The sequence below is a fragment of the Bidens hawaiensis genome, unplaced genomic scaffold, assembly GCF_021521415.1.
Source record: "Bidens hawaiensis isolate Kalapana, Puna unplaced genomic scaffold, B.hawaiensis_p1.1 tig00007737_1, whole genome shotgun sequence".
Lineage (NCBI taxonomy): Eukaryota > Viridiplantae > Streptophyta > Magnoliopsida > Asterales > Asteraceae > Bidens > Bidens hawaiensis.
The window spans coordinates 19,148-36,033 of record NW_027491536.1 but is presented as its reverse complement, the minus strand read 5'-3'; the positions used below and the strand labels follow the sequence as shown (position 1 = coordinate 36,033).

At 33.2% G+C, this 16,886-nt stretch overlaps 1 protein-coding gene and 1 long non-coding RNA gene across 3 annotated transcripts; both read right to left on the bottom strand.

The window, feature by feature from the left end:
* Positions 1–4,787: 4,787 nt before the first annotated feature.
* LOC143635807 (uncharacterized) lies at positions 4,788–6,863 on the bottom strand. Its single transcript, XR_013154127.1, has 2 exons — positions 6,774–6,863; positions 4,788–5,083 (listed from the first exon to the last, which is right to left on the bottom strand). It is a non-coding gene; the product is annotated as an uncharacterized LOC143635807 (long non-coding RNA).
* A 2,557-nt stretch (positions 6,864–9,420) lies between these two features.
* On the bottom strand, positions 9,421–15,740 carry LOC143635806 (inactive beta-amylase 4, chloroplastic-like). Of its 2 annotated transcripts, none has more exons than XM_077103547.1 (10): positions 15,510–15,740; positions 13,695–13,823; positions 13,300–13,546; positions 12,589–12,809; positions 11,820–11,897; positions 11,577–11,736; positions 10,668–10,921; positions 10,519–10,588; positions 10,290–10,358; positions 9,421–9,736 (listed from the first exon to the last, which is right to left on the bottom strand). In XM_077103547.1, exons 1-10 carry the CDS (start codon positions 15,713–15,715, stop codon positions 9,584–9,586), a joined length of 1,587 nt encoding a protein of 528 aa, XP_076959662.1. In that variant the 5' UTR covers positions 15,716–15,740; the 3' UTR covers positions 9,421–9,583. The 2 variants fall into 2 exon arrangements, with proteins under 2 accessions (XP_076959662.1, XP_076959663.1); XM_077103548.1 differs by having other exon boundaries at positions 9,422–9,736; positions 15,532–15,718.
* Between the last annotated feature and the right edge of the window lie 1,146 nt (positions 15,741–16,886).

Here is a 16,886-nt window from a genome sequence, read left to right as displayed (position 1 = left end):
CTAAAGATTACACGTTTGAATGTTAATTGTTGGGTTATAATATAGGCTGCTTAATATCAAAAATTTCTCGGACATAAAACCGGTTTGCTGGAAAAAAACGATATTAATAGAAAAAACCGCCGGTACGATATTCTAGTAAACCGGCCAAAAATACATGGCTCAAAATACTTGCATGATGTGCAAAATCCGGTTCAACCGGGCAGTTTTAACCGGATTTTAAAACACTCATCTTAAATGAAATCAAGCAGTGGACTATAATCGGCAGTATTCTATGAGATCCGAGAGTAGGATAAGTAAGAAATAAATTTTCTTACTTACCATACTCTCTATTATTTACAAGGCTGATAAAGTTACCTTTTAAAAAAATATATTTTTTAAGAATAATTGTTAAATACATGTCCTGTGTCACGTAAGGCATAAAATTTATTTATTGATGATACATGATATAAATTGTTTACTTCTTTTATAAATGTGAAAGATGCTGTACAAGAGAACCTAAACCCCAGCAATGATCAAATCAGAACCGAAATAAGAGAGATCTTGCAAATAAATGATGCTGAGGAGGTAAGAGTCTTCTACATTAGTTGATTAAAATAAATTTAATTTTAATTATATTAAAATTAACTAACAATATATATTTTTTACTATAATCTTATGAGGTTTCCCTATTCTTTCTTTATTTTGCAGACAACCTTTAATGACATTTTGAAACTGCTTAGTAAGCACTCTCTACTCTACATTTAGAACATCACAGTTTACATTTCGCTAGTATCGATCTATTTAGCAAATTGGTCGATTTCTACGGTGTTTTTATCTTGGAAAATTGGTTTTTATTGGTCCCAACCATCGTCTTTTGGTCACTGTTGTCCCAACTAACGAATTGGCTGCTGACGGTCCCAACATTTAACGTATTTGTTCCTAACGGTCCGCAACTAATAAAATTCTAACGTCGTTAGTTTCAGATTGCCGGAAAAACGTTTTTCCCCGGAAAACACACATTTTTTTCCCGAAAACACACATTATCGGAATCAGTTGATGGTGCTTAAATGATGGTGGTTGGTTGGCGGTCAGTCAAGCGGTGGTGGTGGCGGCGGTGTTAAGGTGGTGTTTTCCGGAAAAAAATTTGACTTTCCCGGCCAAAAACGTTTTTCCGGCGACCTGAAACTAACGAGTTAGAATTCTGTTAGTCGAGGACCGTTAGAAACAAATACGTTAAAAGTTGGGACCATCAGTGACCAATTCGTTAGTTGGGACCGGCAATGACCAAAAGACAATAGTTAGGACCAATAAAAACCAATTTTCTTAAAAAAACAAAGAATAAAAGTTGAAAATACTAGTTCTTGTTAATGACCTTGCGCCTTAATTTGCTACGCGCTTTTAAAACCAAGGTTTTAAGTTTTAACCAACTAGACCAGTTTTTACATTTAATGGCCATACATTACCAAGTGGTATCTTTAGGACAATTAACACAAGGGATATTATTGTCATAAGATGTTAAGCAATTGGTATTAACATATGATGTCTTGTTTCAACTTCAGATGAGCGGTTCGATACGGATCTCACCCAAAGAAAGGACACCTGCAAAGCCATTGTCAAAGAGGAATTGAACAAACTATACAACACAACAGATGATAGCGAATAATTCGTATTTTCTACTAATCTTTTCTGTTCTTGACATCATGCTTTGTTGGGTGTCTTTTAATGATTTGTAATCTATGGTTTTTAGTTCACAAAAAAAAACATGTTAAAGAGAGAGTAGTGGTTAATGCTTAGGTTATTTTGGCTTTTTGTTGATTCTGTATGCAAGAATATTTTTCTTTTTTACCTTTTGTGGATTTTGTACTTTCATATGGTATGTTGATTTTAGCTTTTGTTTTTTATGTGGAAGTGTGTATATTGATCGTGTGTATGCCTGGTAAAACATGTGAGTCGGGTTGGGCGGGATAACTGTCAACACGGGTTTGGTAACCAACACGTTGGCAATTCCAATAGGTGATGCCTTTCTAGGGTTTTCACTCCTGATTGTTACGTCGTTTAGATCTTCTTCTTCCGCCTTTTGTACTTAACTATGAGTTTGATGAATCGCCTAAACTTCTGCGTCTCAGACGTAAATTTAGCCCTAATTTACGTAAGGATTCGATAATTTTACACATCATTTGTTCATTTAAGTTAGTGATTATATCATCTGTTTGTTATATATAAGTAGAAGTTACATTGTTTATATCTTTTTTTCTAGGGATTGTTTTGAATTACTAATTCGAAGTTTTGATTTGAATCGATTGATTGATTGCTCAATGTTCTTTGTTGAATCACGTTTTTTTTGTTGTTAAATTTTGTTTTGTTTTTAGCCGGTGAGTGTAATTTGAATTGGTTATGCAGATTTTTGTTTCATCGATTGAAAACCTATCTGACTGCCTTGCGAGCTACTTGAGATCGGATCGGTAGAAAGCTTAAAACAAGCCAATGCTGATTCTCAAATAAAGCTCGAGCCTTGTATGGGAAGCTCATTTAGGCTCGATGAGCCTTTATGTATTTTTTTTTTAGTTTTGCCTCCTTTGGGATTCTATGTATTATTTTCACATTGTGCCGCCGATCTTAAGCCAGGCTTTGGCTCGTTTAAGGTGCTACACGAACTTGAGCAGAGCTTAGGCTTGTTAAGGTTTTTCTCAAACTATATAAAAATAATAAAAACACACGTACAAATTAATTATTAATTAATAAATAACAAACGAGTAGAACCAAGTCGAGCCGGAGCTTGAAAAAACAAACTCACAAGCTGGACTCAAGCTTTATTATTAATTACTCCGTAATAAATAATAAAGGAGTCAAGTTGGGCTTGGCTGTGCTTGTTTAAACCACTGAGTGACATTAATTGAACAATATAACGATGCACTTGTTTAAGCATTTAAACAGCCTACTGATATCTTTTTTACGCTCAGAGTAATATGCACTTAATAAAGTTTTCTTTATACAATCATAATAATGCATGTGCTTTTACCAAAGTGTTGGTATGATTGTCTTTAGAGTGTCATAGTACTTTTATGTGGTTGATTTCTGATGGTCAGTTGGTTTTAGTTTGATATATTAAGTTATGGTCAAGATGGGATCAACAAAAAGACATGAAGCAAGGACTCATGTTGCTCCCATAATGGTTTCTGGTTGCAAAATTAGTCGCAACATTTTCGGTCACAAAATCGGTCGTAAATAGGTTTGGTTGCAAAGCCGGTCGTAATATACTCGGTCACAAAAACGGTCGTAAATAGGTTCGGTTGCAAAGCCGGTCGTAAAATTTTCAATCGCAAAACCGGTTGGTAAAAATTGCAGTCGCAATCTCGGTCGCTAAACATTCGGTCACAAAAGCGGTCACAAAAACGACTCGGTTGCAAATTCGGTCGTTAAATTTGCGTCTACAAATTTGGTCGCAAAATCGGTCACAACAATATTTCCGGTCGCAAAATATGGTCTCAAAAAACTTCCCGACCAAGGTTGAACCGACGGTTGAAACCGCCCAAAAAAAAATTCGCCTTCGGCCCACAAATTTTTTTGCTTTTTCGGAGCCGAGCTTGGTTCAGTTACTATGGTTTAGCTTTGATTATTACGTTTTTCGGTTTCGGATAAGTTTTTTCAGTTTTGTTATTTTGGCTTCTGATCGATTTTGTTTTTGTTTTCATGCACACCCCTACATTTTATAGCATTTTAAAAGTTTGACTTTTAGAAGTCAAGATGAACACTTTTTAAAGCATTTTGACTTTTGAGTCAATAAATTTTAGCAAAAATTCCTAAAAAATGGACCTACTTGGGAAAGAGGTTCCATTTTTGTCCCTCAAACTTTAGAATTTCAAAAATATACCCTTTTAACTCATTTTTAACCATGTGTTAGGAAGCCTGTTGGTATAACACATCGTCAAAGATAACATGTTTAATTTGTAATAAACTAAAAGCATTTAGTTGGGTGATAAGATAACATTACAATATACAGAGATCTATAATTGTGAACTCAAGCTAAAAAGCTCAATTAACCGCGTTTGTAAATTGTATATTGTATTGATGTATTATCGGTGGTACAAGGAGACGCTCTAATAAAAAAACCCTCTTTTCGAATCGACCTATTCTGACCAATAGCCCAAATCCGACCCGTTTGTCAGTGCTATTAATCACTCGCTGAATACACAAATCATAACCCAAGAAACCAAAAACTAATAATCGGTGCAAGGAGACGCTCTAATCCAAATAACCTTTTTTTTAAATCGACCTCCCAAACCCAACCCGTTTGCCAATCCTACTAATCACTCATTGAATACACGAATCATAACCCGAGAAACCAAAAACTAATAGTCGGTGCAAGGAGAGGCTCTAATCAAAATAACCCTTTTTTTAGATCGACCTCCCAAACCCGACCCGTTTGCCAATCCTACTAATCACTCATTGAATACACGAATCATAACCCAAGAAGCCAAAAACTAATAATCGGTGCAAGGAGACGCTCTAATCAAAATAACCTTTTTTTTAAATCAACCTCCCAAACCCGACCCGTTTGCCAATCCTACTAATCACTCATTGAATGCACGAATCATAACCCAAGAAACCGAAAACCCATTGAATGCACGAATCATAACCCAAGAAACCAAAAACTAATAATCGGTGCAAGGAGAGGCTCTAATCAAAATAACCCTTTTTTAAATCAACCTATTCTGACCAGTAGCCCGAACCCCAAACCCGACCCGTTTGCCGGTCCTACTAATCACTCAAAAAAATCAAAAATCATAACCCAATTAACCAGAAACTAATAATCTTGAACACAATTTCAATTTTCAAATAATAATAATAATATTTGTTGTTTGTTTTACATAACTTGTCTATCAGCAGCTTCAGCAACAAGGGGTAATCTGGGAAGATGCCCCAAAACACAAGAAGATGAACCATAAACCAAACTAACCAACATAAACAAAACACAGTGCTATCCAAACTCATCATCAAATCCAACCCAATCCCATCACTTGGATTGAAACCCCTCTCTAAAAGATCAGGGAAAATCAACAACACGTCAAGCACGACGGCCTGCATCGCATTGAACCTAACGTACCTGCGAAAATTAGTTATTTTAGCCCGAGTGTGTAACAACCAATTAGTTATTAATTAACAAAATGATTTTTAGCCCACATGTATAACAATTAATTAGACTTAGGAGTGTATATGAGCTCGACTAGGCTCAAGCTCGAGCTCAGCCCGTGAGTTTTTTTCAATACCGGGTTCGGCTCATTTATTATTTATTAATTGATTTATATATATTTCTAATTCTTTTATATATTTTGCAAAAAACCTTAAAAGAAGTCTAAGCTTGTTCCGAGCTCGTGTAGTACCTTAAACGAGCCAAAGCTTGTTGTGCAGTATAATATGTAATACATATAGAAGTCCAAAAGAGTTAAAACTTAAGACTCAGGGTCCGCTCGAGCTCGAAAAAGCTCAGCTTATTTCAAGCCTTTTATCAAAGCTTTTAACAAAATGATGTGAGCTTGAAATGATTTTGTTAAAAGCTAGGATTATCCAAAAAATCAAAACCAAACCGAAAAGGAACTACATAACACTCGTTAAGGCTTGACAAGTCTAAAAGAGCTTCCCATCCTAGATAACTAAACAAGCTTTAGTTGAGGCAAGTGGTTGGCTGGAGCTCGAAAAAGCTCTGTTCATTTGGAGCTTTTAACAAAATGATTTAGAGCATGTTTGGGATTGAGTTTGAAACCAGCTTGTTAACTTATTGGTTTTATCATAAAGCCATTTTGAAAACAACTTTTTTAACCCTTTCAAAAAGCGCTAAAATAATAATGATTTTTGTATTTGCCACACTTTTTTAACCAATGTTGTAAAACTCGCTAGGCGGCCGACCCCCTTGTAGGGAGTACTCGGTTTGTACTCGAACATGATAAATATAATGTAAAATAATTATTGGATATTATATATATGTTAAGACAAACATAATTCACGTCAAAATCAAGGTTGCAAAAGCCGCTAGGCGGACGACTGGGGAGTTGGGTGTACTCGGAAATTGTAAATATAAAGAGAATTAACTTTCGGATATTATAAATAAGTCAAATATCGTAAGTATACTAATATTTGTAACAAAATAAGTGAAAATCAATAAAAAACAAGATAAATACATTTTTAAATATTAATTTATTACAAAATTTGCTAATCATTAACTTAAAAAGGTGATATTCTTTTTATAATAATTTATAGATATCTGAATTATGTTTTATTTTTTAAGTCAATATCTGCCAAAGTTGACCGACTAGATGCGATTCTGGCTTAGGTTGACCACAATCGATCGATTCTTAGCAACTAGGCGGAGTTAAAGAAACTCCCCTCGATGCCATACCTTGTAGCGAGTACTCGGGGAGTACTCGACCTTGGAGAACTACTTTTACAACATTGGTCAAAATAAGCATAATTCATATGAAAAACCCATAATTCAAAAAATTCATTTTTTGTTGTTAATTTTAATTCTTTTAGTAAAAAAAATTGTGGCCAAGTTGACCTTGGAGGCCGAGTAATCCCGAATACTCTGACTTTTGACCTAGTTGGACCTTAGCGAGTAATGGTGGCCGAGTTGAAAAAGGCGACAAGGTTGTTATCGCCGATTCCAAAGCCTTGGAATCCGACTTTTACAACACTGTTTTTAACTTATAACTTGTTTTCAAACTCAATCCCAATTGGGGCCAATTTTTTCCCCCAAAAAAAACTTTCAAGCTCAAATGGCATTTCTAACAACAACACACCTGCTAAAGTTAGGGTATCTAACAACACCAAAGTACAGCAACAAGAACACCAACGTCCCATTAAACGGGAAGCTTTTAAACACTCTAATATGTTAGTTGATGATTTGGTGATTATTAGTGTTGTACGACGGCGGTGGTAGTGGTGGATTGGAGGTAGGGTTTTGAATGTTAAGGGAGTGAATGAGGTGTGGTGAGATGGTTGATAATAATATTATGGTGTTTGTGAAGGCCATATGTATATGTTTATGTTATTGTTATGGTGGTGATGAATTACAGGATTGAGAAGGAGGAGGCAGGGATGGCATGGCATGGCAGTTGCTGTACCTACCAATAACATATCCTATATTATCAAAGATCCATAGGAAAACAATAATATTTATTGGAATCATAAATAATAATCATAATCAATCTTGCATTTATGAGTCAGGTTAGGCTAAACGTATCTCTCTTGAATACTTGTTATACCTTATTTTCTAAACTTTCAATACAGTTTACAATTTTATTTGATATATTACTCATCCTCTAATATTTTTTGTTAATGACTTATTTCAAGTCTCTCTTTATAATATCAAATAAAAAATCTTACAGTTTATTTATTTATTTATTTATTTTTCATTTTCTCTATTTTCGTGTTTATTGTTTTTTATCATAATAATAATATTTATTATTTATTATTAAATGCTTTAAAAAATAATGATATTATGTCTTTATAAGAACAATAAAATTTTTTGTATATTTTTATCTTATCATATGTCTTTTATTGATAAAAAAAAAGTCATTTGAAAATTATTTTTTTTTGTTAGGTTTAGGTGCATAAGATAATAAGATAATGTGACGTGACATGAGAACCAAACCAACTTGTTGATCAATTTGTATGTTGTTTAATCTTTTTTATTGGTTATAAAATGTGATTTTTATTTAAAAAAAAGGTAAACTATCCCAACAAATTATTTTATAAAAACACTAAAATAGAAAAAACATTATTTTTAATTAAAGAAACGTTTTTTTGCATAAAAAATTAATTTTGTTATTTTTAAAAACTAAAAAAACTGTTTTATAATATGAAAATAATAATAATAAATAAAATAAAATAAAAAATTAAAGTATAAAAAAAACTATGTTTTAATAATAATGATAATAAAAGATAAAAAAAATGGCAAAGGAAAAATAAAAAATGTTTAAACCATATTAATATAAAACTTTTGAAAGGGGGTATGTTTAGTAAAACTGAATGGGAGGGAGTACATTTAGCAACACCATTTATTTTGTAAAAGTTTACATGTCAGTCACATGCTTTATAAAGAACTTTAGGCCATGTGTAGTGAAGGGGCTACAATTGGGGGCGAATTGTGACACTTGGCGCCCAATCAGCATGGAGTGAAAATTTGTTTTTGGGGTGTAATGGTGTATGGGCTACAAGTTGGGCCCACAGTGTGTTATTTTATAATTTTCTTTTTATAACTAAACTAATTAAATAAAAACCAATTTATTTAGATAATTAAATAAAAATGCATTAAATTTAAAAAGAAATACAAAAAAATTAAAAAACATAACTAATAATGCATTAAAATTAAAAAAAATACATAACTAAAAATATTAAAAAACAACTAGATAACATACTAATATTCATAATATTTGCGCATTTTTTCAATTCGTTGTCGTTGCAATAATGCGGCCTTTTCGTGTAACCCGGCCGCTTTGAGGGATTCGTATTTTTCACTCAATTCCCGCAATTCCAACATTTGGTCAATCTTTTCGTGTTGTTTGCTGGTTTCTTTCATGACATTGTTGAGTTCCTCGACACATTTTTTTTGTTTTTTGATGATTTCTCTCATGGTAGCGGCGACTTCCACGAGTGTCAGTTGGTTTGGGTTGTTTGTAGTATACATTTTGCTAAATTTTTTGAAGAATTTGGGGTATGAATTGTGTATGAAATGGAGAAGAAGGTGTATGTTTATATATATATATATATATATATATATATATATATATATATAGTTTAAATTTTTTTTATATATATAGCCTTTACCCCCAACGATAACATTATTATTATTATATTATTATAATTCAAGCGAGCAGGCGACAACTTATCCCCGCCCCCGCCCCAAATCGCCCTAAAATCGCCGGGAGGGGGGGGGGGGGGCGGTGTTCTAGCCAATTTTCGCCCATTTATCGCCCAATTCAACACCCACTACGTTTGGCCTTATAAAGATATAAAACTGTGAATTTCAATAACCAGAAAACCTCAACCCTACCTACCGTGAAGCTAGTAAGAGCTGGGAAAACGTACCACCAAACTGATTACATAACCAAGTTTTTCCATCTATCCCAATCTATATTTAAACACTTTGATCTACATTTCATCCATAAATAACTTAATATCCCCAAGCACTTTACTTGTTTCAAGCTCTCCAAATACACCAACAAGACAACATAATCATCGACTGTACTATTCTCCTTTTATGTCCCATAACCGATATTTGCTTATAAAGCTCAATAATGAACAATAATACCAGTCTCACAGTATAAATAAAGAAATGTAAAAAACGGGTAGGTTTGTATATTCTAAGACATTTGTGACGATTATAGATGTAAGATATTGGCGCATAAATGTGACCAAAAATGATAATTCTCTTAATTTTCTCTATTTTACTAAAAAGCAATACAAAGACTAAACTCCACACTACAGTTTCTTGCTACAGATTAGAAAGAAGTTGCAATATCTTCTGCATGTATAAAATTGCAAGGTAAAAGGGGATTATGAACAGTAGCACAATTATACGTATCGTTGCAAGGGTAAAGATGTAACTTTACAAATCAGTGCTCATCCTGCGCACAAACGGTACAAAGTTATTCCAGTTTTCGACCCTAAAAATCTTTTCGTTCATTCTGAAATACGTAAATGATCTCACAGCTTCCGCCTGTGAATCATAACAATTTGAATGTATCTGCGTTAGACCGGCCTACAAACAGAAAGTCAATAATAAATTTTGTCAGGTAAAAGTGCTCAGAAAAATAGCAAAATCAAATTAGCAAGTTGTTACATACATGGATTAACTAATTGGAACATCACGAAAATGACTCGTTTTTTTTAGAAAATAAAGCTGATGCACGAAGAGTAGATACGTGAAAAGTATAAAGTTGGTTAGTTTTGTGCATTTATGATACAAACATGAACATAAAGTAGATACGCAATACAATTTGGCGAATTTCATGGCTATAGGATTAAAACTCGGATACCCGCATATGAATATACCCAAAAAGAAAATATATTTTTGTACTTATACTTAATTAATTACAGTTCTGATTTGTACTCTATTCTGATACTAAAAAACTCTATCCGCTTTTAACCGATATATGCAACCATTAACACAATATACCTTCCATTTCTTACCAAATATGCAATTTATAATCAATTTATTTGACATATTTTAATAAAAACACTGATAAGTATATTGGCAAAAGTGAAGAGCATTTATCGAAGTAAAAGTTCATATGTAAAAGGAAAACGCATACCTCATCGAACCGCTGATGTGTATTTCTTCCAGTCAATTCTACCACTTGTTTCTTTGAGGCTGCCCTTATCTGATAAGTAGTAAATTATCAGCCAGGTATATTAAATTATCAAGTATTAACTATTAAGGTATACATCTTATTTTCTTTTATTTTACTTTCAATACAACGAATTTGTAATATTAAAAGGGAAATCAGTTACGGTTATGAAGAAAAAAAGGAAGGAGAGTACCTGCTGAAGTAAACTTTCTGGACTGCACAGAAAGGTTTCGGGAGTTTCATCGTCCAACATCTCAAAGCAGCTACAAGGTTTAAAATATTAATGTAAGTATATTTTTCATCGACTTATATAAACAAAAGAAGTTAAAGATAGAATATTACGAGATCTGCAGAGCTGCACCATGACGAGACAACATTGAAGTCAACGGATCATAACCATCCCTAAAAGCAGTGTTGTAGTAACCGGCAGTAAGCTCAGCAGGATGAGAAATGGTCTGATACCACCAATATAACAAACCAATTCTAGCCACCACGCGTACAGAAGTTTGCTCATTTTCTTGATATTTTTTCAACAAATTTGCTGCAATTTCAAGAACTGCATCTGCATGACGGAGCAACCTATCACTGTACCAATCCTATGAAGCAAACATAAGCAGAATTTAGTCGATTTCATGGCGAATAGAAAATTTTGCATGCCTAAAAAACTAGTTAATCTATTTCCACATACACATAGGCCTGTAAACGAACCGAACGTTCGATGAACTGTTCGTGAACAAAAAATGTGTGTTCATTTATGTTCATAAACGTTCGTTTATGATCGTTTATTTATGATCTTTTATGTCTGTTTATTTATGTTCATTTATATATGAATGAAAAATAATTAAATATTATCTGGATGAATCATCTAGTTAGAGGTTTTATATTTGTTAGTTTAAGTTCATTTAAGTGTTTTCATTTATGTTCATTTATGTTTGTGTTCATATATGTCCGTTTATCTTTGTCAGTTATGTTCGTTTAGATTTTAAACAATTGAACATAAACAAACACAACTGCTCACTTTTTAAATAAACAAACATAAATATATATATTTGCTCGATTAAGTGTTCGTGTTCGTATAAAATAAAATGAACGAACACGTACATGCCCGTGTTCGTGTTCGTTCGTTTCATTTACAATCTTTCATCATTCACATTGACATCGGTCTCAATCTCTAGGCTCTGCTGATTTATTGGTGTCAGTGAACCGTTCAAATTAACAATTTAAGACCAATGAAGCTAATAAATGGCTTACCAGAAAAAAATGGCCATAATCAGATAAAAAGTTCCCCTCTCCATTTTCAAAAAAAGGAACATCGGATGGAAAACTGTTATAATCACCAGCATCTGGAGGTCCTTTATTGGCCCAATCAGGCTTCCCTTCTTGCCAAGCAACTGCACGTAAGTCCTCCATCCTAAATTAACAATAATATATTTAAATGTGAGTAAAAAGGAAATATTATAATCAGTTGGTTCATTAGAGGTTAAGCTGCATTACATGTATTTATCATAACACTGAAATGCACCAATCCCAGGAAATTTCCATCTGCCATCTTGAAGGGGATGAGCGGGATATCTGCATATGGTGATCAACAAGTTTTGAAATAGATGCTTATTGTGTCAACTGTTTTATTAAGGCCATACATATATTAAAACTACTTTACAGGCCACCGAAGTATGTAACTTGTTTCATTATTACTACTTCCTGTCAAAAGTATGCCACGATGACAAAAATGGCATTAAAACTTTTGAAAAGACAAACATACCTTCAATGAGGCATCGACAATTTAAAAGTTAAAAGTAGTTGTTTTTCATACAAACTTAAAAAAGTTTCATCATTGTGATATGTTTTTGGTTGAAATCAGAGTAAACTAATTTAAGCAGCCTATAAAGTAGTTTTAAGGGGTGTTTGGGATTGCTTCTTAAAAGTGCTTATGGCTTTTTGGAGAGGCAAAATATCCAAAATGCCCCTCCAAAAGCACCTAAAAGCTCCAATTTGGAGCTTTTAGGTGCTTTTGGAGGGGCATTTTGGATATTTTGCCTCTCCAAAAAGCCATAAGCACTTTTAAGAAGCAATCCCAAACATGCTCTTAATGTATGAGTGACCTTATGGTAAAAGTTCACTACTATGAAATAGATACATAATGGTGGAAACTTTGGACTTGTTTGACCAGTCTACTTTTAAGCTAACTTTTATTTTACCAAGTTTGACCCCATTAGAGATAAAAGCATAACCTGAATTGACAAATTCATAGGTCAACAGGTACCTGAGTTCTCCAGAAGGTCCAAGACCAACACATACTTCTTCTATTATAGTTCCCATTAAAGAGTCAAATTTGTTTGCGAAACTATGAATAAAGTCTTCATAACACTGTAAAGCAGTACGCCCAGAAAACAAAGGAATATTGTCTACCCCTAATGTAAGATAATCAACATTAGGGAAACCGTTCTGATCTCGATAGTAAATGTCCTTATTATGCTGACCAATCTAAAAAATAAGAAGAAACAAAAATAAGATCATCAGTATTTAAGAAAATTCCTTTTACACTGTATTTAGGATAAGGCCACCCAAATATGTATGTATATGACTATATGGGTTCATTCATTAATACCAATTATAGCCAAAGCTATGCTAGAGGGTGAAACGACATACAACTTTTCGAAAAGAAAACAAATTTAACCCATAGTATATCGACATGTGCTTTTGTCATTTCACAAGTTTTAAGGGCATATTCATAATCGGCGTGTTCTTCGGTAAAAGAAACATATAAGATCGCAAAAATGGCCTTCAAGTTTTTTAAACGAATCGAACCTAAAACATGGTGACACCTCATCAAATGTCTTTTCAAAACTTTTAAGTGCCTTTTCATGTTGGAGTCGATATGATGAAACGTAAGGTTAAATACTTAAGTTGTCTATAAATACATTATCCTATAGTGTAACACAAGTAGTAGAATATTGAAAGTAAAAAAACATACCTCTATGATCCACTGTGGAAGGCTAATACCTTGTACTCGTGAAGATAAATGAGAATTTGAGTGAAATGACAATGCTACTTGTAACTTTAATCCCATTTCAGATACTAATTTGAAAAGCTGTTCATATAACGACCAATTATATGAATGAGGGAAAAACCGTTCTACAACCCCCCACCAAACCTCAACAGCAATTCCATGGACACCTGCCAACTTGAGTGCTCTTAGAGATACAGTTAAGGCCTTCATTCTGAAAACAGCAAGAGGGTTGTATACATGTATACGTGTCACCACCGACATTGGAAAACAAATATAATATAAACAAGATTATTATATCCAAACTATAATAATCTTTTTTTATTTTCAAATTGACTGGCATTACAAGAAATGGTAATTACTTTCTGATTCTTGGAGTGCCAGTTGTATCAATCCCAAAAGAGTCAATTGGCATCATAACGTAGATTGGAACCCTTTTGTGTTTTGATGACTCGAATAATGTGGATTTTGATTTCTCTCGAACATCCATGCTGCAATGTGAGTCTATAAGATATCAGCATACGTGATATGATATCTTTAGTAGCAACAACAAAGCATACCGATTGTGAAATCACAGCATATATTTATATTAGTCAATCAAAAAATCAATATATGAGGCTTATGAGCATCCTATAACAGGATAATACTGTTTAGATATGCTTAAAGTGCATAGCAGTTTCCAAACTGAATCGCGTAAGCAAAACCTAAGATGTGTATATGTTTTGCAATATTTTATTCCACAGAAACTCATACAGGATAACACTTTTTACAACGGTTTAAAGTGTGTAATAGTGTTCAGAACTGAATCATGTAGAACAAGACCTAAATGCGTACAGGATAAACCAAATGTTTCACAATAACACACCAAGGTAGAACTCTAGATGGATCTAATTTTCAACCTAAATCTTAAGTTAGGACAACATTGACCTGAAAATCTTATCTCCATATATCGCTAATATTTATCTTCCCAAACTACACGTCTTCAGTAGATTGTTTCTGCAACAAACTGAGCAATTAATTTTCAAAACCCTAAAATACTCATGTTTGCCAATTTGCATCAAATTATGTGTGACTATGAATTATGACCATAAGTTCTCTCTAAAATCCTTCTAACGTTTTCAGTAAACTGTTTCTGCAACGAATTGAGCCCTAATTTTTCAAACATCCTAAAGTAAACCAGAAATAAGAAATTAAACCTGCAGAAACAAGTTTTTCACACTTAATTTCACTTACACTACACATAAGTACATAACAGACAAAAGATCCGCTAAACACAATCCAAATATACAATTCCTAACTTATCTTCCCAAATTACACATGTTTGCCAATTTGCATCAAATTGTGTGTGATTATGAGCTATGATCATTATTTATCTCTAAAATCCTTCTAAAACTCATCAGTAAACTGTTTCTGCAACGAATTGAGCACTAAATTTTCACAAACCCTAATACAAACCAGGAATAACTAATTAAACTCGCAAATACAAGTTTTTCACACTTAATTTCACTCAGCACAATTCATGTGAAAATCTTATCTACATGTTTATCTTCCCAAATTACAGCCAATTTGCATCAAATCATGAATTATGATCATAAATTCATAGTCTATCATAAAATCCTTCTAAATCTCTTCAGTAAACTGTTTCTGCAACAAATTGAGCCCTAAACTTTCACAAACCCTAAAACAAACCATGAATAACAAATTGAACTCGCAGAAACAAGTTTTTTCACATTTTATTTCACTCAAAACAATTGATACACACAATTCCTAATACACAATCCAAGCACATAATTCCTAATATACAATTCAAAATTCAAAATGTTATCTACAGAAATCGAATTCTACACCAATAGGTGATAAATTGACCTTATTAACACACATGCTTGCCAATTTGCATCAAATTATGTGTAATTATGAGTTATGCTCACAATTTATATCAAAATCTCTTCAATAAACTGTTTCTACAACAAATTGAGCCCTAAGTTTTCACAAACCCTAAAACAAACCTAATTTCACACTTAATTTCATCTCTAAACAGTTCACGAGCCGTACACCACACATAGCAGATGATAGTAATAATAATAATAATAACAACAACAACAACAACAAATCCTAATATATACACAACAGTTATCTAAATCCGATCGGACATAATAATAATAATAATAATAACTGACCTAACAATGCGAGTTTTACTACCGGAAACAGACCGCCATTTCGATAAACTCCGTTTGAAAACCAAAACCGTAGACACGTTCCGCAAAATCTTCCGTAAACTCCTTCTATTGAAACAAAACTCCTTCACTTTATCCGAAGAATAATAGATTCTGCTTCTTCGTTCCACACTGCATTTGCACGCCATTCCGATCGATCCATCGATCATCTCATCAGAGCTTATTATTATTATTATTATTTGTTATTATTATTATTATTATTATTATTATTATTATTATTATTATTATTGTTTGTTGAGTGTTTTAAGTTTGTGAGCTACAAATTTTTCATGGCCATGTTTTTAGTTTCTGTGCTTTGCTTTTTGATACCTTTTTGGGGTCTGTTTAGGAAGAAGTTACAGTTTTGCCATTAATACTTATTTATTTATTTATAATATTTATTTCTACTTTTTTTGGAAAGAAAATATCTAACGAGTAACCGGTTCTGTTAATCTGTTATAACAGATTCACTAATTGGATTAGTAAACATATGGTCTTCAAAAAGTATAAATGAGCCTAACAGGCTCGAGACCAGCTCATTTTGATTTACAGCAGCTCGAGCTCAAGCTCAGCTTGTCTCGTGAGATTTTTCTTAAGCTTGAGATCAGTCGGGTTTGGTTTGGCTCGGCCCGTTTATTATTTATTTATTAATTAATTAATTTATACACATTTTCAATTAATTTTGTATATTCTGAGGATATTTAAAAAACCAAACTTGGTTCGAGTTTGTGTGTAGTATCTTAAATGAGTATAAGCTCGGTTCGAACTCGTTGATTTAAAACTTATACTCGTGTGTGGTACCTTAAACAAGCCAAACTTGGCTCTAGGTCGTGTGTGGTACCTTAAACAAGCCAAAGCTTGGCTCGAGCTCGTTGAGGAGTTAAACTTCCTAAGCTTGTCAATTCTTGATGTGCCTCTAAACGATCTTCTCATAGGCTTGGGCTCGGTGAATAAATGAGTTTTATTTGTGGCCCAGGCTTGATAAGACCCGACTAGTTTCGAGCATTTTGTTAGTTTGCTTTCAAGTAGCTCATGAACTGGTCAACCAATTTGTACTCGTAAATATGTAATCTTAGTTTCAACAATAATAATTTAAAATAGTTATTATTTCTCCTTTAAAACCACTTACCAGTTACTTTACATATCCACTTTAATATGAATGGCCAGTTGGCCATGTAAGCTACTAAAAGACAAGAGCATGATAAAGAAGATGGCTTTGGTTCTTTTTATAATCTTATCCACTTTGAAACCTCCACGTTGGAAACTATTTAATCAAAATTATTAAATAGAAAATGAAATTCTTATCTCAGCAAGACACCAACCCATGTCGAAGAATCAAAC

Coding starts and splice junctions, on each gene's coding strand:
- LOC143635806 (XM_077103547.1), bottom strand. CDS start 15,715: ATGATCGATGGATCGATCGGAATGGCGTGCAAATGCAGTGTGGAACGA. Junction 13,547..13,694: donor GGCACTCCAAGAATCAGAAA/GTAATTACCATT, acceptor TGCTGTTTTCAG/AATGAAGGCCTTAACTGTAT. Junction 10,589..10,667: donor GGTGCAGCTCTGCAGATCTC/GTAATATTCTAT, acceptor TAAACCTTGTAG/CTGCTTTGAGATGTTGGACG.